This window comes from Podarcis erhardii, assembly GCF_964252035.2.
Source record: "Podarcis erhardii genome assembly, chromosome: 2".
In the NCBI taxonomy this organism is placed as follows: Eukaryota; Metazoa; Chordata; class Lepidosauria; order Squamata; family Lacertidae; genus Podarcis; species Podarcis erhardii.
The window spans coordinates 73,157,887-73,183,013 of NC_138498.1; the positions used below are offsets into that span (position 1 = coordinate 73,157,887).

The window sequence follows — 25,127 nt, forward strand, 5'->3', positions numbered from 1 at the left end:
TGAAATTATCTTTCTGTTTTATTTGTACAAGTCTGTTACCGAACTTTTTCCTTCAATACTTTACACAAGGAAATGAATTATGTGATTTCTTGCTACTACAGGATAATACTGCCAGATTAATAACAACCAGCATTTCAGCCTTGTAAACACACATCCATAACACCATGGGTAGCTGGGAACAGGTTTAAGCAGTCACCTGCCCCACTGCTCAACTTCATAGCATTGCAAAACTTGGTTTAATTATTTTTTAAATGAAAATGGAACTCCCGAAACTTCTGTGTGTTTTGCCCAGACAAATGTGATCTTCACTAAAACGTGTATCTTCACTAAACAATCCAAAGAAATCCAAGTCCATCCAGCTCACTTGTTCTAGGCACCAATGGTGCATCATGCCACACAATTTGAGCTATGTTGCTTTTAATGATTTCTGAAGAAATCATGAGCAGTCCCAGGCAGCACAGCAGTAAACAGGACATGATGAATAATCACCCCCCTTTTTGGAGACTCATTTCCAGCAAACAATTATATTGGGGTCATTCTCCAGCCTTTCATCCAGCTCCCGATAGCTCATCCCTAAGAAGGAAACACAAAATACTGGTGAATGAGGATATAAAGTATAACTAATAGGACTCCATGGTGACAGATATATGAAAGTCCTTTTGAAGGTATGGGACCCCCTATCAGTCACAATTTTTTCAGCTGCCACTGACAGATCCCACTCCAAAACAAAAATCTAAAAGAATTTTTGAGTCAAGCCTGTTGGTAATAGCCTGCGGGAGGCTCTTAAGAGTCCAATTCATTTGCAACACAGCTATGGCAGCCTGATGAGGAATAGTAATTGGGCAAGATTTAGGGGCATTACTATTTCATATGTGTATACGTATATACTGTGGGTATCCCTAATTCATTTTTTGGTACACTCTTTGGTGCACCGTGCTCTTTTCATGGTGGTGCCAAATCTGAATTGGAGGCATGCTAAGCAACATTGTTCCAGTTGTTCTACCCCTCATTTGTCTGACCACAGGGAAGAACAAGGAGAGCCTGAATAATCCTCCTTCCAGATGCATGCTAAATAATTTCTGTTCCTGTACCAGATTTGAGTGTGATTTTATTCTGAGAACCCATTTTAAGCTGTACTGACAACCTCTCAGGGCTATTTAAGTACTCTAAGGAAATAAATAGTTCTAGGCATGTTGTGAAGCCATGCATTTCAACAGGCTTTTGCAGTGTAAGTTTTATCACTTGGGTGCTTTAGTCACTTTTACTACTGCCTATTTCATTGCTATGTTATGTTGTTTTTTTATCCAATTTGCTGCTTGGTAGACTGTAAACTATGTGCAGTTTCACTGCTGGATGGATAGGTGTAGACGGATAATTCCTTACCTGTTTTACAGCAGATTTCATCATAGCTATGACAACCTGTGTACAGTCTGGCTGGATGACTTCTTTCATCCCGGGCTACTTTCACAGGATACTTCTGGAGCCGTCGAATAAGGCCCTTCATCAGGCCAAACTGGACAAGCTTCCTGAAAGAGAGAACTAAAACATTCAAGGAAAGGACACAGATTTATTACATAAATTAAAGTTCTTTATATAGTTGAAGTTTGTGTAAATGGCATGATGTCCAAAACATGAATTCTCTGGGGACTAAGAATTCTCTGGGGAGTGCTCTCTCTCAGCTCTTTCACAATGGAGTTACTTGTGGTCAAAATTAGAATTAACAAAAATATTAAAGGGATATATATCAGAAATGAAGAAAAAAATAATATGCAGATGATACAGTTTAAAATCTTAACAGAACTAATGGATTTGTGTCTAATAGGCAAACAAACCTGTTTGCGATTTAGGCATTAAAGTAACAGAGCAGATGCAATATTTGTATCAGAAAAAGTATTAAGCCCTATTTAAAGAATGTAAAACTTTGCTGTTAGGATGGCAAAAATTATATTTGTTCTTTTCAGGAACAATCCCTATGATCTCTACAGGAGACCTAGAAAAGTCTCCGAGAATGAGTAAGTGGCTCATTCTGTCAGTTGCTATACTGAGCATTACTTTTTGTAATTGGCAGAGTAAGCAGTGTTCCGATTATAGGGGAAAAGGTGAGGGTACTTAAGGTATTTCATGAGCCCTACCCTCTTGATTCTTTCCAGTTTTAGCCAAATCATGGTCTCCTCTCTTAGCCATCTGAAAACAGTAGCTAAGGAGGGTACAGCAAGGTCGTATGACTTGAAGAGTCATTCCCATGCGTAAAAATAATATAAAATAAGCCACCCTCCAACCTTTCATCCACTCTCTGGAGCTGTAGGGTGTAGCGGCAAATGAGGTCTCGTACAGTTGTGCCAGGGCTCAGCCCACAATAGAGCTGGAAAATGTCTCTCAAACTGGCTCGCTTGTGACCTATCCAAAAATAATACAAGAAAATGTATTGAAACATCTGGTGATCACACTTAAGTATATCCTAATTAAACACACCCAGCTAAATGTATTTCAAATATCATTTGCAACTGGAGGACACTCATGATCAATATATACCAATATATGACAAACATCTTTCATACCTGGTTTTGTGACGTAAGAGAGGCATTCATCTTGAAGACATTTGTCATCCACCAGATCCTGGACTTTAGGTGTGGTACAATATACATTTGAGTACTGAGGAAGAAAGTGAGAAATCTCAGTACACTTAAATCATTTCAGTTCCCATTGGAATTCGTAATGATTGCTTGACAAACCCATCCCATCAGTAGAACACAGTGTCAAATAATGAACATGCCTGGGCTGAAGGATGTGAAAATTAAGATTACTTAGGAAAATTGCATAAAGCAAACAAGGGAAACTTTCTAATGCAGAATACATGGAACCTCTACTCACGACCACAATCCATTCTGGAGGCCTGTCCTTATGGCGAAACGGGTCGCTGGGAGAGGCGCTGTTGTGCACAGGCGGCAATCACCCGCTTCTGCACATGCACAAACAGCGATCGCCGCTCCTGTTACTTCCAGGTTTGTTGTGGTCGCAATTTGGAACGTCTGCTAGTGGAGGCAGTTGTAAGTAGAGGTTCTACTGTATGTGCATTTATGAACTAGACATCACATTGCTTAAAATCAGCTCAATCATGTTGAGCCACTTACCCATTAAACTCACCTGAAGTATGGAAACTAGAGTCACTACTCCATAGTATCTGAAAAACATGACAGCCATTAGAAATAAACCCATGCTAAAGCTTCATACACCAAAAGAGTGCAAAAGTATACAGTAGTGTAAAGAATATACTTGATATAATTTCTATACAGATCCTATAGTAGTAATACTGAAGACATTAGGACAGGATAGATGCTTAACATGCAGGAAATGTGTTAGCTTTAGCTAACATAGTGTTAAGCGCATCCTGCAAAATTTCTGTAACCCTAAAAATAAACAACACTTACATTCTAAGACAGGTGCTGGGATTTCTGCTTGGCTGGTATTCACTATGCTTCTTGACATGAAAGACACCGCCCTCCCCATCACAGACAAGAGCGGGAAAGACACAAGTTTCCACAGTGCAGTCACAAGTAGTGACTTGCATGTGTGAAAAATATATGAGAGACTCCAAAATATGTGTGACTCTAAATGCTGCACCCTAAAGGACATCAGTTCATTATTTAAAGTTAATTGACACCAGGCACAGGATTCTCCAAATTTCCACATTTTACACTCCATGCCTACATGTGTGTGTGCGCGCACACACACACACACACACACACACTAACACGCTTCAAGTTCGGAGTAAAACATTTAGTGTCTAGTTTAGCTCTGAATCCAGGGTTTGTTTGTTTGCCTTTTGCTTTAGATGATTGTGCTTGAATTGCAGACAAAGTAAGAGGTGGTAGAGCAAAGAGAGAGCTAAAAGAAATGGAGGACAGGAAAACAACAGGGCTGAAATCTACCGAATCTAAAAATCCCAACTGGTTTGCAATCAAGCTAATGCCTTGTTCTCCCTTTGGCACCCGGTACTTACAAGAGGTTCTGGACAGCAATTCGAACCAAATTGAGCTCCACGTCTGCCTCAGCTGAGATTTTCTGAACATGCCGAAAACCATCAATGTATGGCAAGATCTTGGAAGAGAGGATATGCATATAATGCAAGGCTAAGCAGGGATGTACATGCACAAGCACACTTTTCACACAACTAGGAAGACAAGGCCTGATCATCTCAGAATTGACATGAATGTAGAAGGCTCAAGTGACATCTGAACTCAAAAAATCTTCACTTTCAGTATCCAGGTCAGAATCAGGGGAAGCAGTAACAGTATTAAACATGTGTGAACATTAAGTATTTAATAATGTTTGCCTGCATCTCATGACCCCTTTTTCTTTTATAAACCAGCATTTCCCAAACTTTATTGACACCATGATGAGCTTATAAAGTCATTGACCTCAACCCTAATTCTTAGGAATGTAAGTGAAATAGCAATATAAAATCAACATTTATTAATCATAAGTCACCACTACTAGGAATCATAAAACAACAAATCTCTGATTAAATACAGAGATTCCTCACTGGCAAGGGAGGTGCACTCTGTACATGCCCATGCCCTTTACTTCTGAATCTTAAGATTTCTTAATTATTCCCCTCCCCACTATACCTCAAACTTCTTTTTGACCCCTAGGTCTTCATTCACCCTCTGCGCATCAACCATAGGGATAATGCTGCTTTAAACTGACCAAAGGTAAAAGTAAAGATAAAGGACCCGACAGTTAAGTCCAGTCGCAGATGAATCTGGGGTTGCAAAACTCATCTCGCTTTACAGGCCGAGAGAGCTGGCGTTTGTCCGCAGACAGTTTTTTCCGGGTCATGTGGCCAGCATAACTAAGCAGCTTCTGGTTCAACGGAACACCAAAACCTGAGCAGCGCACAGAAACACCATTTACCTTCCCGCCAGAGCAGTACCTATTTATCTACTTGCACTTTTTGGCGCACAGGGACCAAGCAACGGAAGCTCACCCCGTCGTGGGGATTCGAACCACCAACCTTCTGATCGGCAAGCCCAAGAGGCTCAGTGGTTTAGACCACAATGCCACCCGCATCCCCTTAGAGGATTTTTTCCTAAGGTGTACTAAACGAGAAAAGTGCGTTCCTGTCCACCCTCCAGGCAACATGACAAAAGGAAGCAATTATTAAAGTAGCAGTAACACAAACCCAACTATACAAGTACACTTCAGCAGTATTTGAAGTCATCTGTGACTAGTGCTTCAGATTCTACAAAGTTTGATACTGGAGGCTCCTCTCATTATTAAATTCTGGGGAATAATCTTCTCATGTGTACCATTCAGTGCTCATTGAGAAAAATGAATCAGTAAGTATAAAAGTAACATGTTAAAGGGAAAGAAAAACAGGCACACCTTACAGAAACACATTTCTTCTCAGAAGACTTGCACAGGATCAGGCTGCCTAAAAATCACATATTTCTTGTGATAATTTGCCAATTGACTTTAATGGCCAGCCTCTCCCACAAAATTCTATGGCCAGGCAAGGTTAATTACGGTAGCTGGGGTGGGGGGACTGAAGATGCCTTTGCTACCATCACACTACTGTATTAAACAAGACAATTGTGGGTACCAACCTGCTGAGTGGTGAGATCCCACTGGGAATTGAAGAAGTCATCCTTATCTTGGGTGAAGACAGGAACGTCATATTCCTGCACAATGGGGGGATCTGGGCGTTGCTCAATCACTTTCAGGTGAATGGTGTTTGATTCATCTGTATGAAGGAGCAAAAGAGGACAGAGCTAGGGACGTCTGAAGATGTTTTGTTGCCTGAAGCAAAGTACAAAATGGTTCCACCCACCCCAATCTATGTACAGAAGTTAATTGAACTGGCAGCTGAATCTTAACACTGGTTGATAGGACAGCTGCAATTGGAACACATGGATCTCTGAACTGTACTTTGATGATGTGACTTTTTTAAATATAGCACAACTGGGGTGGTTCCATCCCAAGAGCTTACAAATAAGAACAATGTTCCTGAGCCACTCCGGGCTCTTTTGGGATGATGGCAGAATATAAATTTAATGAAATAAATAATTAAGAAATGTAAACCAAAAGATCTTATCTAAATCTTTTGAAGTCTGAACTTTAGTTTGTTGCTTGGTTCCCAACTGTAAAGTTATCAGATGGGGGAACAAAAGGGTCCCTAGAAGCAGACAGGGTTGCATGCCTGAAACAGGAAAGGGAAGCCTGATGAAATTAGCACAATGAGCTAATCCAGATTAATTGAATTGGACTAGCTGTACGAGTTAATCTGGTCTGTGACCGTTTAATAAAATTTGATTTGAATTCAGATTAATTGAACAATGACAACCAACAACTTCTCTCTTTTTTTGCACTATTGGTCATGACAGGACAACAGCTGACAGGAAAATAAAGGTGTCTGAACATCAGAAATAATTCATCTATGACAGGAAGAACTTGCTTGAAAGTCCAACTTTCAATCAAATCAAATCAAATCAAATTTTATTAAACGGTCACAGACCAGAATAACTCGTACAGCTAGTCATCGAAACATAACACCGGAGAAAACAAAGGACAATTTCAATACAGATTAGGCCATAACAACAATTTAAAATTAGACAGAATGAATAAAATTAAGTATTTGCCTTCGCCTGCATGTTGACATTGGAAAGCTCTTGTTTCCTGCGCCTAATAGCGGCTACACAGAATTTAGCAACATTGATCGTGATTTCAGGAACCTTATCTTCTACCAAGGCTCTCATACATTGGAGTTCTGGTTCATTTTTAAGCTTTTGTAAAACTGGGGCAATAAAGGTCAGGCGTAGATCCTCGTAATAACTACAGTGCAGCAATGCATGCAAACTTGTTTCCACTTCCGATGAGCCACATGGGCAAACACGTGACTCATATGGTTTGCCCTCATATCTGCCTAACAGCAGGGCAGAGGGCAGAATGTTAAATCTGGCCAGGGTAAAGGAGTGTCTGTACTTAGGTATTTGTAAATCAGCCAGATAATTTGCGGGTGAAAACCCTCTCCCAAAGTCTCTAATTGTGGCGTGTTTATCCATTTTGCCCATATGACATTGCAGCTCTATGTCCCTAATGCGCTGGAGCACTTGACTTCTGGCTCTCTCATATCCTGCCGCTATCAAGATCTGCGGGGAGAATCCCAAGCTTCTTATCTTTTCAAACAGGGAAGCTTTCCAGGTAGAATGAAAGGTGTCTAAGAGTGTTAAGGGAGCCAAACCGGCCGGGGAAAAAATAAGTTTTAACCAGTAGTGTATCTTTAGAATCCACAGCCGCGCGTTAACGGGTAGTTGTCCAACTTCTAAGCGGACAGCTATATTAGATACACAGGGAGGGATCCCCAATAAACACCGATAGAATTTTGCTTGAAATGCCTCCATAGGCGCAAAATTTTTAAAACTACAAACCTGGGATCCATAAGTGAGTTGTGGGAGTATTTTTGCAGCAAAAACCTGGGAGGCCGCCGGAACGTATTTACCCCCTTTCCCATGAAAAAATCTTGTAAGGGCTTTATTGGCCCTTCCTGCGTTGGCAATGGCGTTTTTCATCTGTTGGTGCCACGAGACCCTTTCCTGAAAAGTTATTCCCAGGTATTTGAAAGTTGCTACCTGGTCAATAGGTTGACCATTAATTCTCCATTTGTGTTTCCTTCTTTTTTTTGAAAACACGATAATTTTAGATTTGCTGTAATTTATTGATAGTTGTTCCGCTTGACAATAATCAGCAAGTGATCTCAAAAGCTTCCTCAAGCCAACGCAGGAAAAGGAGAGTAGGACTGCGTCGTCTGCATACAGAAGCACCGGGAGGGGCATACCTGCCAGTTTGGGAGGGTGGGCATTTTCTTTCGCCATATTTACTGCTAGGGAGTTGATATAAAAATTAAATAGCGTTGGCGCGAGGACACATCCTTGTTTAACCCCATAGTGCGTTTGAATTTCTTTAGTTAGATGGCCTGACCGATCGCATCTTACCCTCACCCTGGTGTTTTCGTATAGACCACGGATAAGGCGTAATAAGCGTTTATCTATGTTTGTAGCGCCAAGCTTTTCCCAGAGTCTGTCCCTTGGTATTAGATCAAAGGCCGATTTAAAATCCACAAAAGCTGCATATAAAGACCCCCCTTTTCTAGAGTATTTGTCTGCCAGGTGTTGAAGGATAATGGACATTTGTGCCATTCTCTTGAAGCTAACAAAAACTAAACTCAAGGGCATCAATGTAGGATTTAATATTCATATACCACCCTTTCCTGAAATACACCACATTCTACAGCAACTGGACTATTTCTATCTTTCAATAACTGGAGGAAAAAAGAGAGAGCAACACAACACTAAGTATTCTCCTGCTCTGAAAGTGTCACACTTCCATCTTTCCCTGCATTTCCTTCAAGAATCACTTGAAAGCTTGCAATTTAACATGCAGTTTGAAAAGGAGCATTTGCTGCTACTTTTTGGTTGACAGTTACCTATAGGAAGAGTGCATTTGCCAGTGGCATTTAGTTCCTCAAGTAGGATGGTCATGATGGGTATCAACTTCTGTTTGCTCTCATCAGTGGAAATGAAGCCACTCTCAAGCTAGAAAGAACAAAGTCAATGATTAGCCCCAACCAAAATGCAACTTTAAATATACCATGAGAAGCAGAGGTAGTATTGTGTGCTGAAAGTATCCCATACTAAATAAAAATCTTTCATGGGGAATGTGCATGTATATATGTGTGTGTAAACAAACACACCCACACCTTTTTATACAGTAATGGGAGAAACTTCGCCATTAGTGCAACTGCAGGATCGGTAACAATCCTCCAGCAGTTGTGTGATAAGTGGATAGGAAGATATTCCTGCTGCTGAAGCAGCAACCCTGAAACAAGAGAAAAGGCTATATGCTTCTTGAAGCAAATAGGCAAATAAACAGGAGATGTGTGCTTTTGAGACTGGTGGGAAGGGAGAAAGTATATATCATTGATATTTTTTTTTTAAATTAGAAAGGAACATCAACATGGCAGAACACTGCTGCAAAGAATTAGATAATTGCACCATTTCTTCTCAGAAATGGTAAAGTAGGTAAATATTCACACTTTACCAACCTTAAAGATGATATATAAACTCTTCAAAAGCAGCTGCACAGTACCCTAAGAAAGAACAGGGAGAGTGCTCTGCCAGGTCATCAGTGATGTCACAGGTACTATCCAACAGGTATCTGTGACAGTCACACACATCTATCACAGTAGCACTGGTTGCACGTTTGGGTGGTCAATTTCAGAGTTCAGCAGGCGCAATTCAGCAGAACAAAGAAAGAAAACACAACAATAAAACAAAGCAGAGGAGACTTTAAATTAAGCTTTCATGTTGCTAAAATATGTGATCTGCACATCCTCTTGTGGAATGGCATATTTGTGTCATGACTAACCTCTAGAGTGGTAAGATAACCTGCCAGTTTCTTCACTATAGGCTCCAGTGCACAAGTCTTAGCTCTAGCATCACAAACGAAGCCAAGGTTGAAGAGCAAGGCATTCCGGCTGTACTTCTTATGCTCAATGCAAACTGGGCAACCAATTAGCTTTTTCCCCATAGCTGTACTATTAGAAAGAGAGAGGATGTATTTTAATGTTATTGAATATAATATTTTTGTGCTACTTTGCCACAGATGGGCATGATTAAAGGGGAAGGGTGGTCTACAAGACTCATGTGGATTTTTTCTACTTACACAGTGATGAGCTTGTTTTGCAGTTCAGGTTTGGTGATGATATAGACCTGAACTGTATCAAAGAGTTCTCGGGAAATGAAATCCTCTGGTACCTGCAGGGTCAGAAATTAAATCTGCAGATCAGTAGTCACAAGATGAGATCTATGGACTCCTTTGAAACCCATCTAAACATATTTTTATAAATCAGTTTTTCACTGTCAAGGAAGAGGTATGCTGCAGAGAGAGACCCCAGAGCATAGCTGCCACTCAGAGTAGACAGTACTGGGCTCAATGGACAAATAATCCAACATAGCATAAGGCAGGTTTCTCAATGTCCCACAACTATATACTGACCAGTTTCTTTATACCATGATGCATGGTACCACTAACCTGATATGTTATCTTAGGCCCAAGTGTTGGGTGGAATTCACTGAAAAAGATACACTCAATTCTGCTGCTGACTTCCATAGTGATAACTGCAAGAGATCAAGTATACACAACTGATGATACTCCCAAGTAAATACCTCATAATTTTAAGAATTGTTATTTGTAATAGGGAGGGAACTCCACAAATCCAGAAAGATCACAGGAAGGGCACGACTTCTTGTAGCTGTTAACCATGCCTCCCTCAGTTATGTACAACATCCCATCATATAGCTCTTATAAGTCTCTGAGGACTTTTATTCATGAGCAGTGGCGTAGCGTGGGGGTGCAGGGGGGCCCGGCCTCACCGGGCGCAACATCTGGGGGTTAGGGTTAGGGGGCGCAAATCCATGGGTTAGGGGGCGCAAATCCATGGGTTAGGGGGCACAAATCCATGGGTTAGGGGGCGCAAATTACTTGCCTTGCCCCGGGTGCTGACAACCCACGCTACGCCACTGTTCATGAGTTTAAGTTTATGCAAGCTTTCCCACATATAAAGGAACAGTGACAAGCAGTGTGATTTCCTGCTGCAGCTAAGCTCTCCTTTCCGTCCCCCCTCAGTTCCGGAGGGCTTCCCTGGCTCAGCTCAGCCTGAGCTTTGAACCCCTCACTCTCCTTAGCTCAGTTTTCCTTCTAAATTGTTACACTTCCGGCTGGCAAAAGACACTGGAAAAAATTGTTCCTGTGTAGGAAACTCCAGGTTCATTGCTAAGTGGGCAGACAAGTAAGAGCTACACTCGCACACACATTTCCCCAGGGAACGCAGCACAAACGGGCGAAACAGCCTGCAAGCGCCCCCTCCCTCCTCCCCAAGTGAACGAAGAACAGCACTGAAGGAAAGGCGCACTCACCGGCGACCGAGAGAGGAGAGCAGCAAGAGCACGCATGCGCACACTATAGTCCTGAGTATGGCCGGAGTCGGGGAGAACGATTGGCTTTTCAACGCAGGCGCAAAACAGCTGGGCACGCGCGCGCGCGCGCGCGCGCGAGAGAGAGAGAGACTAACGTTATAGCGCATGCGCGTGCCGTCACCGTTTTATCTGGCCTAGTGCCGAGACTGCTGTCCCGGAGATGCGCGCACACAGATTTCTCTGACTTCCGATAAAACGAATGGCAATTCCAAACAAAGGAGCCGTCGAGGAGAACTTGCCCAGTTGGTCACGTGTCTTATCAGGTTGAAGGCTTCATTTGACAGAACTTCGCCCGTGATGGACAGCGAGGCTCAGCCTCTCAGATGCGCAGGGTGACAGTCAGGGTAGGCGGGCCCTAGAAGGCCAGTCTCGGCCTTGCCCAATCAGCAGGTGGCGCTTGCTTCCTCTGCTTCTATCGGAGTTCCTGCTCCCTTGCGATGAGGATCATCCGCGAGCAGGTAGGTGAAATCCGCGCTCCCCGGGATCTACTGTTGGACACGGGTGTGTGTGTGTGTGTGTGTGTGTTCGGACTAAGGAACTCGGTGTGTACGCGAACCCAAGTGGGAAGGGGGGCGGCAGCGTGGGTCGAGATCTGCCCCCTTTTGCACAGCTGTCGTGGGTGGGGCTGTTCCTGTGACTTGAAGCCTTGCTGGGGATGCCTTTGTGTGACCCGCATCTTCGATCTTGGCAAATCGGCACCTGAACCCAGAAATCTCCTGCTCCTCAAAATCTCGCTTTGCGAAGAGTTAGGAGGAGGGGCGGGTTACTTATCCGAGGAGAATGTGCTTTTGGATTAGGGAAGATTGGGTCCTCCCAATGACTATCGAATATATAAATATGTATATAAGCATATATGCTATACAGTATACCGTATAGTAAACGGGGGTCCGAAGGGTCTGTGGGTGTTCCCCCCACCCCTGTAATTTGGCAGACTGGGTATCCTCCCTCCGCAAATGAATAGGGTGGGGAAGAATAATGAAGCACACTAAATCTCGCTCTGCCATTCATAGTGCACAGAAAGAGCTCCGGATCAGACTCTGCAATAACAGGTTGCTGAGGGGAGATGAATGAGCAATGGCGATTCTACCACATTTTCATACTTAAGACAACAGGATCAGTGTCCCGACACGACAGCTGATCAGTGGCAGCAGGTTTAAAAGAAAGGGATGCTGGTGAGAGTGAATATATTGTATTTTCCTCCTGAAGTCAGCTGTGGTTTAATTACTGCTTAAATAAAATACGCTAAACTGGATAAGCACAAATGCCATCCGGTTACAAGATCAAGCATAGAGGTGGTAATTTCACCATTTATGGCTTCCTGGGTTTGAACACTTATTCATACTACTTTGGAAACTACTGAATGAGCTCTCTTACTCTTTTAAAAGGGAGTGTTCACTCTGACTGACAATATAATTCTGTGTTTGAAAAGAAGTGAATGCATCTCTGTTGGCTGTGGTCCCTTTGAGTTTAATTTCAGTGTCAATCTCATTTCTTTGTCAATTCAGGGGTGAACTAGGCTTTAGGGAAGCTTGTAATGTTTAATAGACTATTGTATTTTAATATTCTGTTGGAAGCTGCCCAGAGTGGCTGGGGAAACCCAGCCAGATGGGTGGGGTATAAATAATAAATAATAAATATAAAGTATAAATAATAATAAATTATTATTTATTATTATTAATTTCACCTGGGTCAAAGACCCAGTTTGGCAGCCACATGCATTTGCACACACAGGCTAGGAGCCTCAGTGGTGCCACTCTGGAGACTTTACTGGGGCAACCCCCCCCCCCACACCGTGCATATGGCCCTAGTTAACCCTATGATTTCATTCCAGTAAGAAGGTGGGTCTGTAGACGGTACAAAGAAGGGATTAACAGGGCTTGCACCTTGCTTCAGCTCTCCACTCAGGGTTGCTTCATCTGGGACAAAATTCATGTAGAGAAAGCAGCGCTGGGTAGAAATGAATGTGCAACCCATGTGTACATAAGATGTTTGGAGTTCTCTTGTATTGCCACATAAAAAACAACAACCTGGAACCTTCCCCCCTCACCAGTTGGCCACAGGTTTCTGGTGTGTTTAATCAATAATAAATTGATTGATCAATGAGAATCCAGGAAGCAGAATAGGACTATAGTTTACATATTAAGCTTTGCATGAACCAGGGAGAATCTATTAGGTGTTTCAGTTGGTGCTGGTGGCTGAAGATTTGTTCAAGAGCTCTAATCTTAATTTGGGAATTCCACGAGGAACGTAAAGAAAAATGTGGTTATGCCTTAGCCTGCCAAATGCTTCCACGTTTCAATAGCATTACTCCATGGAGCTGCAGCATCAATACTTGCTGTCATAAAATGAAATATGTCTGTGACTCAACAGGCTTTCTTAGCAAACCAATAATAAGAGTGGTGTAACTCTTGTAGTGCTTTATACTGGCTTTGTAGTTTGTCAGTGTGTCCTAGTTTCTCCCTGGTGAAAGGCGTCTGCCCTGCTGCAACCATGGGAGTGGGAGACTTTCTTCTACTGCACTCATTCTGGCGAGAAGATGTGCTAAGACAGCACATTTTGTGCACATGCCAGGCAGAATGTGGCATGGGCAAATGTTTCTCTTTAGTACCACACTATCACAGGTATTGCAGTTACAATGAGGGAGGGAGAAAAAAGAATGGGCATGATGAAGGGGAGAGTTCAGCTGACTTCCTGAAACAGCCCATTGCTATTGCTAATAAAATAAGCATATGGTGGGGAACAAAGTCTTCTTTTGCTAGCCGGGATTTTTCTTTAGTCTGCCCTTAAGATTCACCAGTGAAAGTTATTGCTCGGCCTTGTGCCATCTTATGACAGATTTGTTGGTGTTAACAGCTTTGCCTGTCTTTTTCTCAGGTAACTAACAGACGTATGAGAAGTATGTTTTCCCCATCAGCACAATAACATTCTATCGTTTCCCCTTCATGTGCTGGGGAAGCTGATACATGCTGCATACAGAAAAAGGAAGCTGGTAACTGGTGAAGGGTGGAAGGTCAAGATCCTGTCAACTGTGCTGGAGAAGACATGGCTCTGACTGTTGAAACAGAATCGCGAATATACCACTCTCTCAGAGCTGTCTTTGGTGCTACTGCGCACCTTGCCTCACTTGGATTTACCATCTTCGTAGCTGTGGTGGCTAGACCTGGATCAAGTAAGTAGGATGCAATGATAGGTGCATTGTTAAATCTGCTCCAATACCTGTGCATAGGTTTGATTAAAAACTAAGACATGGACAGATATACACTCAATCAAAATTCTGTCTTGAGTGTGAGTAAAGAATGTTAGTCATTTGAAAGTAAGACTTATAGTCCAGCACTTTGTAGAGCTGATTTCAGGTGGTTTAGGCCTCACTCTGCATATAGCCAATGGGGATAGGCTTCTGAATAGTCTAAGCTCTCTAGGGCACTTCTGCTCTTAAATATAATTGTTTTACAGGGCCTAAGCTGATAGGAATAGCTTCTGCCTGACATAACACATAGGATGGTGTCTCAGTCCTACAAGAAACCTGTGCATGCTCCTGATGCACATTTTAATGTTCATCCCCTTCATGGTGTTTTTCCAAACCTTATGTGAATTAGGAAGACCATCCACATGAAGTTTACATGTCTGTGACTACAGTCTTTGATTATTGCCTGGAGAGAGTTTGGCCAGTGCACTTTACTGACGAATAGTGTAGCATTTCTGTTTTTCCATTACAAAATGCATTACATGAGCTCTGTCACAGTAAACCAATCCTTTGCAACATCTCCTGTTACTAACTTTGCAGTCCTAGATGTTTTATGAGAATAAACTTTGAGCCTCTCTCTGTTAAATGAGTCTTCTAGTGAAATATGATCCTTTAACATAACAAAAGCTTTAGACAAGATCACTAGGCCCATTTTCAGTGATGCCTTAGGTATTTTGGCATAGGGCACTGCATTCCTGCTTGCAGTCTCAGCAAAGCACATGTGTTGAACCAAAGGTGAGACTGCGAACGCCATCTTGGTAGTCAAGATGACCCTGAAACTAATTGGTAGTTGTTGCAACAATGAGCTCACCTCTATATGCACTTGCTTTGTTATAGACTAATTGGATTGCTTTGATGCTATGCTTATCTGTGGGGCCTGGGATATTGGGCTCTTGGCCCACAGAGGGGGAGTATCTGTAAGCCTTAGATCAGGCTTCCTCAAACTCGGCCCTCCAGCTGTTTTTGGCCTACAACTCCCATGATCCCTAGCTAGCAGGACCAGTGGTCAGGGATGATGGGAATTGTAGTCTCAAAACATCTGGAGGGCCAAGTTTGAGGAAGCCTGCCTTAGATAGTTTCCAGCTATGCCCTCAGATGGATTGATGAGAAGTTCTGGTCAAACAAAAGTATGCCGTCTTTTGTATAAGTAATGCTTAACTTATTAGCACTTTGTGGACAAGTCATGATTGCTTCCTGCTGTGGTGTTCCCCCCATGTCTGTAATGGCAGTGGGGCTTTGCAGGCTGTGTTGTAAGTTTATACTTTTCTTTAATAAAGCACTAGAACTGGCCATTCTGGTGTCTTTGATTTTCTCTTTTGGTATCTGCACCAAACCACTTCCACTGACCCTCCTTTGGGCTGCAGATCAGAGCAACACACCACATTGCTCAAAATATTCGATTTTTTTTTTTTTAGAGGGATATAATCTGTGTTGTGCCAGATTCTAAAAACATCCCTGTTGCACCTACAACCCACAATTTAGTGTAGCATAAGGTTTCATGTACTTGTGGCCCCAAATTTTATACCGCTGCAGATCTGTTCCATCTTTAAGGTACCACAATGCTTGTTTATCTTTTTCCTACTACAAAGTAAATGGCAACCTTTCCAGAATTCATATGCAATTCCACAATGTGTTTGGAGTGCTGTACTGCATTTCTTTCAGCGCTTTGGATTTTGAAGTCATTTTGTTATGTCTATTTTGGGGAAAGTTTTGCTCCTCCCTCAACCTCACGTGAGAAGGAATGACAAAGGGATCCAAATTGAAGTACACAGTATACAAAAATGTGTGATGGCTTCTCTCCAGCAACAATGATTCTAGTACACTTAGTATTTCCACACAATTGGATTAATTATAGGATTTAAATGGATGTATCCTATTTCCATAGCAGGTAGCACATTTTCAGCTGTATGCTAACTGATCGTCTACAGGGACTCACCTTGCTTTTGTTTCTTTCCAGGCTTGTTCTCCTGGCATCCTTTCTTAATGTCTCTTGCGGTAAGCCAGCCACAGGCATTCTTTACAACCATCTTCCTAAATAACTAATTATAACCTTACCTTATCTATATCGGGCTTTGTTTAGTGGACCGAATAGTCTGAGAAAGGGCTGGAGGCAGCTTATTGTGGAGTAAGATGGAAATTCGTGCTAAGGAATTGGAAAAGGCAGAGGTGATGCAGCTGCTCCTGCCTGTTGTGGGACTGGAATCCAGAATTCCCTACTGGTAGATAGGATTAAAATATGAGATAATTATCCCTTCATTCTCTGTGTGCAGCTCACAAAGCTTTTATCTTCTCCTTTGCTGATGAGGATCACTATAAAATTTGTACCAGCCAGATGGGCGGGTATTATTATTATTATTATTATTATTATTATTATTATTATTATTATTACTACTACCACCACCACCTTCTTTAGAAAAGAGAGAAGCCTTTCCATGACAGAACAATTTCTTCTCCAGTATTTGGCAGGAATTCCCAAGTTATTACACAAAGTTAAATGCTGGGGGAAAGCAAGGAAGCTTTTGTTCTTGTTGTTAAGCTGGGAATGAGTGCAATTTTACCATTGGCTAAATGTAATGTAACAAACCATAGTGATGTTGTCTTCTTTTGCCTCTCCAGTTTTCTTTCCTGATGACAGAAGCCCTGCTGACTTTCTCTCCAGAGAGCTCCCTCCTCCAGTCCTTCTCCCGGAAGGCCAAGGTCCGCTTCCATTGGGCTTTACAGTTGCTCTCACTCACCTGTGCAGTGTTGGGCTTGGCCATCATCAGCTATAACAAGTACCGCAAGGGGAAAGACCATTTTGTCACCTGGCACGGTTTGACTGGCTTGCTGACTGTGCTGTATGCTACCATGCAGTGCATGGGGGGCCTTGCTCTGCTCTACCCCAAGCTGATGAAGAACTGGACACTGAGCAAACTCAAGCTTTACCACGCCACATCAGGGCTGATCGGTTACATTCTTGGCTGTGCCAGTTTGATGCTGGGTATGTGTTCCTTGTGGTTTACCATATCTGTAACTGGAGTCTCCTGGTATCTTTCCATGCTGTGTCCTATCCTCACCAGCCTGGTTATCATGAACCAAGTGAGCAATGCCTACCTCTATCGCAAAAGAATCCAGCCTTGAAAGCCATCCTGAAACAGACAGCTTGTGGGATCTCTGAAGAATTCCTGCATTGTCAGTAAGGAGTCAGGTGATCTTACAAGGCAGTGGGACTGAAGAATCTCTTTTTACTTGCCTATAGCATCGTATGGTATTTTATGTAATTTCTGACTTTTCCCTGTGAAAATCCTGGAGATGCCCATCCTGTTGAACCAGCTTCCTTTTGGTGCCAGAGTGTCCATGTAGCATTTTCTCTTCTCTGTCAAAATACCTCTGGAAATATGGCCAGTGCTAAGTAGCCCATTGCACTCTGCTGATGCCTCCCTGTGAAAGAACACCAAGTATTGCTTAGGTCGTTCTTGATTCTGGTAGCTGCTGAAATCCTTCTCGCATACAGACACACACACACACACACACACACACACCTCAGCTGTTTTAATATACTTTCTCTTGGTAAACTGTTTGGGGTTCAGATGTCCTGGTTTGGGTATCAGATTGAACCTTTTAACACTCTGAATAAGGGAAGGGCTGATCTCTAACACAGTTGTAAAGGCCTGAGTTTCTGTCTAAAAAATCTGTCCTGACTGTGCAGTGCTCTAAGCTGTATTAGAAATGACAGGGTAATTTGAGCTAGGCAGGGTCTAAACATATTATGTGCTTTAAAAACAAAGCTGTCTTGTATGGAGACTCTACAACCAGAAAGTGGCAGGGGAGGACAGAGGGTCTAACACTTCTCATTTTTTAATGCTCAAGAACACCAGACCACCCCTGTCTAGCAGGTTTTCTCCCCAGCAGGATTCAAAGTGCATGTTAGCATGTAAGTGTACATTATTATTATTATTATTACTGCTGCTTTATCCGTTCATAGCCTTGTAGCTGAAGCTCTCAGGGGGATTTACATAAACAGTTTAAAAACCAAACCTGATCAACTATATGTGTTAGACTGGCTGAGTAACTTCACTTCCTGAAATAGTGAAGTGGCTCAGATGTGGATCAATTAGCCATTGGCGTTTTCCAGAGACAATTTGATGTGAAGAGATGGTGGTTGACATGTAGAGCATTTTGTACAACCTGTCTTAGATCTAGACAAACGTTAGGAGATACTTGCCATTTCCTTCCACTGTTATAATATTCTGAGGGCTGCAACTCCTTCACTACCCCACCTTCTCTCCTGTGTTTTTTTGTTTTTTTTACTCTCTTAGAAGTCCTGTCATTCCATGTCTGCACCACTCAGTTCAATGTGGCTTAGTCCCCTGCTACTCTGGACTGCATTGCAGGCTTGTTTACCTGTGCTTGCCTTGTGTTTGTGTGGAAGTAGGGGGAAAGGAAGAAATTGCTACTGTGCCCTCCCTTCTGTCACCACTCTGGCCCTCAGTAGTTACTGTGGCCTTTTCTTTGGTCAGCTGCTATAACAGCAGCCATTTTGAGAGGAACTGCTGCCTAGAAAACAACAGGCAAACACTGAGAACCAGGAATAAGAGGGGCAGCACAGTGATGGATTCTCCTCCTCCTCTTCTTTGGTGGAAAGATGTGAGGCAGGCAAAAGTTACATGAGCATATGGTACACTGAAACTTGAGAAAGGCTTTCAAGAATGGTATAACCGAGTCTCTGTTCCCTTCTTTACACTGATAACTTCTGGGTTCCTCCTTTCAGGTTGACGCGTGCACTGTTCATGGGAAAGCTTCACGAACAAAAGCACAATACTATGTAAGCTTAGGAATTTCTCTTTGAACTTCTGGCCTAGTGGTATAGGTTCTCATAATCTTTTATCCTATACCTGGAATGGTATACCACAAGACCACATTATTACCTGAAACTATTCCTGATAGAGGGAAGCTTACAGCCCGGCAAATGTATTTATGCCCTCTCAAGGTGGAGAAGAAACCTGCTCAGTCCTTTCCCTTCTAGGTGTACAGAATTTCCATTCACTCTTGCATTATGGTAGATGAATAGTAGCTTCATTTTATGGCCAGGTAAGCAAAAGGGAGCTCTGATGTCCAAAGGTTTCCCACTGATCCAAGCACAGAGGTTAGAATAAGTATCTGCATGGCTGTCTTCTTTTGTAGCTCTTAGACCAAAACTCCCAGCATTTGATTTCTCATGAGTCACAGTATTTAACAGAGACGATCCTGTGAACAGGAACATGGAAGCAGAGCACTGAAATACAGATAAGCGCTCTTCTTTTTTCAGACTTGGCACTGTTTGCCGATACATGACATGTTCTGCACAAATGTAACGTGTGATCAACACGTGTGTTGATCTACATACAATCTCTGTGTGGAAATGCTTTCTACACAGGAATGTTGAGGCACTCAGAAAAGCTTCTAGATGGGCTGATGGTACTTAATCTCTTGCAGTTCCAAGGCAAGGATGAAACCCAGTTGCTTTTTTATCATTAGCTAACAGCTGACTTCCAGATTTGGTTTGCTTGCAGCATGTTTAAGTGGCTTCAACCAAAGTGCATACAAAGGTTCCCACCAGCTGTGGGACTAAATCAAGGAAAGTAGTCTTTGTTTTGCTGCCTGGGAAGAAGAGAGAATGACTGCCTTAGCAAAGAATGAGAAAATGGGCAAAACTGGGCCCCTTGTTTAATGGGATTGGAAGCAGCACCATGGTTGCAAGGAGATAAGGCACTGGCCCCGACCTAGATAAAGTTAATCATGACTAAAGCTCTTTGAAACCTATGAAAGAATGTGACTAATTGAAGTCCCATTGTTTTCATCTTCCAGTGGTATGTACCTTAGATGTCCCGTGCAGCATCATTTGCTTCAACATATAGTTTGCCATAATGTATTATGTAAAAATGCTACATTTTTATGGACTAGAGTACCTGGTTATCTTTTCTATGGAGCCCATGGTCCCCACACCTTTTCTTGCGTCTATGCGATACCAGTCCTTTCAATGACAACTGCGACAGGCATTATGTCAGCAGGAATGCTTCATTTTCACCAGTTACATGGATTGATTTGGCTGAAATATATATTGCTGTTACTGAAACATCAAGCGTTCTGCCAAATCTGAAACTGCACCAACGAAGATCGTTGTTTGCACTGGACTGTTTGTGATGAGTATATCTGCCAGGCAGGTGTACCCATCATTGAGCTTGATCAAAGAAAGGTAATCAAGAGTGCTCTATTAAATAAAGCTTTTGAACACCTGTAGTGGCTCTGGCATGTTGCCTTTTTATTTGTTTTTGCTCCCTTCTGATCCACTAAGATGAGATATCCTCAAGCAGAGTTCATGAGATACCTGGTATCTGCAGATAACATTGCTCTTTCTTGCTGGCATCACATCTATTAATAACAATTTTATTCTGCCCTAGTCAGACCTCATCTAAAGTACTGTCTACAGTTCTGGGTGCTGCATAGGCAAATTGGAACAGGTTCAGAAGAAGACACCAAAGATGGCTAGTGGGGTGGAAAGCCAGTCTCATGAGGAAGGAATGGAAGAACTGGCATGTTTAATGATAGCACTTTTCAAATACCCAAAGGTCAGTTACACAGAAAAGGGAAAATACTTGTTCCTTGCAATCCCAGAGGACAGGACTAGATCTAATAAGCAAGTTGGGGGAGGGCTTATTGCAGCTGAATGTTAGAAAAGCTCTTTTAATGACAGTGAAATCAGTTGCTGAGGTTGATGGGCTCTCCCTCATTGGAAGTCTTCAGGCAAAGGCTGGACAATCATCTTTTGGATGCTGTAGCTCAGGATTTCCAATGCTGAGCAGGGATTGGCCTAGATGGTCTACAAGACTCCCTCCAACTCTTACGATTCTATGAATGTGTTCATTACCAGTAATTGTCATACTGATTATTACCAATAGGTGGCACTACAACAGTAAAGGATAGCAGAGATTTAACAATTATTTCTGCCCCTGGCTAGAAAAGAGCTGTTATGGGAAGCCTCTGGTGTTGGCAAAATTATCCAATGCCTTCAAGGTGCACCAGGATGATAATAAAACAACAAGTAGAGCCTAATTGCTATTTGAAAGCATAATTGAATCCAGAGTGATTCTGCAGCTGCTCCTTTAATACGGTGCTAATAGTAAAGCTCCCTGTTCCTCAACTTCCTAAAGTTGTTACTGGGGTGAAGTAAACTGCAAGGAGTCAATGGGCAGCTTGAAAATACCTCTTGGTGCCAAAAATTCTTTCACAGCAGCCCAGAATTTAGTTATGAAACTAACAAGGCCTAGTGGACTTAGTGCTTCCCTCCTGTGATTTTAGACAGCATGTCTTGGCAGCCAAAAAGTATATAATGGATAGAACAGTGACACCTAAAACTGATGCAGTACCAGCAGTTCAGAAGTCTCTCATAAATTTCTATAGGACCAAATATTATGAATGGGTATAAAGTTAAATTCCACCTACAATGCAGGATTGTACACTGTAGAGAAAAGAGGTACATTTGACTCCCGTTGCAACAGTTTTAGGAAAACTTCCAACTATTGTATACCTCTCCTGATAGTGAGAATTTATAGGTGGATATTTCGCATCAGCAATATTTCTTTTAAAGAGAGAAAATGAGAAAAAAAGCTATAAAGAAGGATCCTACAGGAACTAGCTCTGTGTATCTGTGATTGACATGAATCATTTGGCCTTTAGACCAGTGCTCTACCTAACTTGCAAGGGCCCAGTATGCTCTTCAGAAGAATGACTTAGTACTACACCAAGGCACCTGGCTAGCACAAATCACTGAAGCATCCAACTGGCCTTATTGGGTCATCTAGCCCAGCATTGTTTACTTTGATTGTACTGGCTTTTGACAGCCTGCTATCTCCCTTAAAAAAAAAAAAAGGAAAATGCCTTTTACTTCCTAAGTAAGGAAGACCCAGTATATAAGGACTGCAGGTTATCCCTATGGGATTCCTTTCCTGAAAGCTCAGCTGAGTCCACAGACGACCTTCCACAGGATGCTGCATTCACTATCCTCTGCTGTACTAGAACCCCACCCAATCTTATTTACTCACAAAACATCTCCCTAACAGGAACGAGATCTCCAGGTATAGGGCGGTATATGAATTCTAATTCTTATTAACAACCCACCACAGGCTATAAAACCTTTCCACATACTGAATGCAAGGGTATGAATTTAAGTAGCGATTCCTTAGAACCTTTGTTAGTGCTGTGTCTCCAGTAGCTGGCTATCAATCAGCTTCCGTGCAACAGTGGCTACTGTTAATGCTGTCTGTTGGCACAGGTCCCTGGTATTGTATCCTTGTTCCAGGATGAGACACACAATTTGGAAATTACAAATCATGGTTGTTTGCAAGTTACGACCAACATTTATGATACAAGGCTTACAGTTAGGACTATCAGGGTGGTGTTGTAAAGCACCCAGTAGAATCATAAAATTGTAGAGTTGGGAGGGAACATTATAATAATAATTTATTATTGATACCCCGCCCATCTGGCTGGGTTTCTCCAGCCACTCTGAGGGTCATTTAGTCCAAGCCCTGCAATGCAGGAATCTTTCACCCAACGTGGGGCTCAGACCCACAACCCTGAGATTAAGAGTCGCATGCTATACTGACTGAGCTATTCCAATACATTTCCTGTCAAAACGAAGTGATGCCCAACATCTTTCTGAGATTTAGTACAAAAATCTTATTTTGCAACAGAATCAGAACCTGGCCTAGGAGTATTGAAACATTGTATTTCTTATGCGTCTTGCCTAGATAGAGATTGCAATGGCTTAGAACTCATAGGCAGCTGCATTAGTATTAGATATTTTTAGAAGTACCTACCCAAGGAAGTCACTTACGTCTTCTTGAAAAATTATAAAATTGACCACTTCTTAATGAGCATCACGTTTAGTACTGATAACTTCACACAAGATGAATTTCCTACATGTAAATGCTTCCATGTAGAAAAAAATAAGTGAAAGAAGGGATGAAAAGAGAAAGTACAGGTAACTCCCAATTTACATGGGGGTTACGTTGCAAGGCGAAACCTTGTATATTTGAAACACCATTGAAAAAGCCTCCAAACACCCTGTTCCACCCCTGCCCCCTTTTGTGATATTTTCAGGTCACTTCTGGGTTTGACACAGTTGCGCACATATTGGATGTGCCTAAAATGGTTGCTGCCTGTATTCCAAATGTGTAACAATAAAATTATCTTTTTCGTCTTTTTATTAATCTACCAATGCAACACACACAAAAAGTATACATCTGCCTTTCACAGCAACTTGCCAGGTGAGATTTCCTTTTGGTAAAGGAAATTCATATTGTGTGAAGCAGCTCTTGGTAGAAGTGCCTACTGAGCAGGTTTAAGTACTCAGTTAAAGAGTTTTGCAGAAATCAGGCCTGAAATCCCTAGTCTGCCTCTTGAAGCTCACTCGGCAAACCTGGGCCACTCATTACTGCATAGTGGTACCTTACACAGATGCTGCAGGGGTGAAAAGGGGTGAGAAAAAAACAACATCCTAGACAAAAGCAGGACAGAAATATAATAAGACTTAGAAGTTACCTGAAAAGATGTCAAAAGTCAAGCCTTCAGAAGTGAAGTGATTGTCCTTCAGTCTTTTATGCCAGTAAAGCTAATCACTTCCCTAAATTGGTTGAAAGCCTTTTCAGCCTTGTGTCTGTGTTCTTCAACTGTAAAGCTGTCTTGAGTGAGCCCACAAAAGAAGACAAGACCCCAACATTTGGAAACGTCTCCAACTAGGAGGCTTACATGGTCATATACAAAGGAAGGTTTACAAAGCCAATCAAGAAGCATTCTTCAAAAGAACTGTTTATTGATACTGAAATTGTGTTTCATTACCTGGTTGACAAAACCTTGTGGTCCTTTTAAAAAATTATCACAACATTGTCTCACACTCTCTTCCTGTTCTGCTAAGTGTCCCCTCACCCAGTCCTCCAGCTGGGTGAAGTGTACCCTTTGGATACTTTGGGGTTGGGTGTCAAGGCAAAACATCTTAGGCCTTGCCAACCCACAAAAAAAAAAGGGAAGAAAAAGCATCTCATCCCAGAGGAGAGGAAAGGGCTAATAATGATCTAACCAAAGAGAAAAAGCAGGCATCAGAAGAAATGTCAAGGGTCCCACAAAAAGCACCTTTTAAAATAAAACAGAACCAGCAACATATATTCTACTGTAGCAAGGAGTTCATTCCAACATCCTGTGATGCTTTGTCATTTGAATCACTGCAAAAGGAAAATGAAGAACAACCAAAGGCTAAAGAACAGAAATGAAATTAATTCCCTCTGAGTTATGGAAAATCTGAGATAATGCTTTTCCACAAGGTAGTCCACATACTAGTAGCAACCTGCTCTTTATCCCTAAAGCCATCACTGTCAATAATTCAAGAGGTGGACCGAGTGGCTATGCTGTTATTAAAAAGGCTTTAAGCTGCTGGTTCTGTGAACGCCTAACCCAGCAACTTGTTTTGGCAGAGCTCCCCAGGGCTACCAAATCTGTAAGGAGGGAGAGTTAATACAGCAAAGCATTTGTTTAAAGTGCTTGCTCATTTAATCAACAACAAAGCCAACTCTGAAAGGAAAAGGGGGAGTTGCAGAGTTGTTTTGACAACCAATGCTGCCAAGGTAAAATAAAATCAAGAGGGAAAGTGCTGTGTTGCTTGCTGAGCTTGCTCTGGGATGCCCTGGTGGGCTTATACAGTGGTCTAGCAGTTATAGCTCAGAAACAGGAGCCAGGCTGGGCAAGCCAGGGCCCCACACAGGTTGACTGGAACGGCCAGCCAGAAGGAGCCAAACACGCACACACATACATGTGATAATAGCCACAATGGCAGCTAC

At 42.3% G+C, this 25,127-nt stretch overlaps 2 protein-coding genes across 7 annotated transcripts; one reads left to right on the forward strand and one right to left on the reverse strand.

Moving 5' to 3' along the window:
* On the reverse strand, nucleotides 1-11,283 carry NPRL2 (NPR2 like, GATOR1 complex subunit). 3 transcript variants are annotated; one of them, XM_081850496.1, is made up of 12 exons: nucleotides 11,155-11,283; nucleotides 10,090-10,175; nucleotides 9,721-9,812; nucleotides 9,424-9,592; nucleotides 8,483-8,591; nucleotides 5,607-5,743; nucleotides 4,001-4,098; nucleotides 3,145-3,181; nucleotides 2,559-2,652; nucleotides 2,280-2,397; nucleotides 1,384-1,526; nucleotides 1-573 (listed from the first exon to the last, which is right to left on the reverse strand). In XM_081850496.1, exons 2-12 carry the CDS (start codon nucleotides 10,165-10,167, stop codon nucleotides 506-508), a joined length of 1,143 nt encoding a protein of 380 aa, XP_081706622.1. In that variant the 5' UTR covers nucleotides 10,168-10,175; nucleotides 11,155-11,283; the 3' UTR covers nucleotides 1-505. The 3 variants fall into 3 exon arrangements, with proteins under 3 accessions (XP_081706622.1, XP_081706621.1, XP_081706623.1); XM_081850495.1 differs by lacking the exon at nucleotides 11,155-11,283 and adding an exon at nucleotides 10,974-11,107; XM_081850497.1 differs by lacking the exon at nucleotides 11,155-11,283 and adding an exon at nucleotides 10,870-10,894.
* An 80-nt stretch (nucleotides 11,284-11,363) lies between these two features.
* CYB561D2 (cytochrome b561 family member D2) lies at nucleotides 11,364-20,535 on the forward strand. 4 transcript variants are annotated; one of them, XM_081850512.1, is made up of 5 exons: nucleotides 11,372-11,491; nucleotides 12,044-12,205; nucleotides 13,908-14,202; nucleotides 16,235-16,272; nucleotides 16,894-20,535. In XM_081850512.1, the coding sequence occupies exons 3-5, from the start codon at nucleotides 14,076-14,078 to the stop codon at nucleotides 17,395-17,397; spliced, it is 669 nt and encodes a 222-aa protein (XP_081706638.1). In that variant the 5' UTR covers nucleotides 11,372-11,491; nucleotides 12,044-12,205; nucleotides 13,908-14,075; the 3' UTR covers nucleotides 17,398-20,535. The 4 variants fall into 4 exon arrangements, with proteins under 4 accessions (XP_081706637.1, XP_081706636.1, XP_081706638.1 ...); XM_081850513.1 differs by having other exon boundaries at nucleotides 13,990-14,202; XM_081850511.1 differs by lacking the exon at nucleotides 12,044-12,205 and having other exon boundaries at nucleotides 11,364-11,491; nucleotides 13,990-14,202.
* Nucleotides 20,536-25,127: the final 4,592 nt, after the last annotated feature.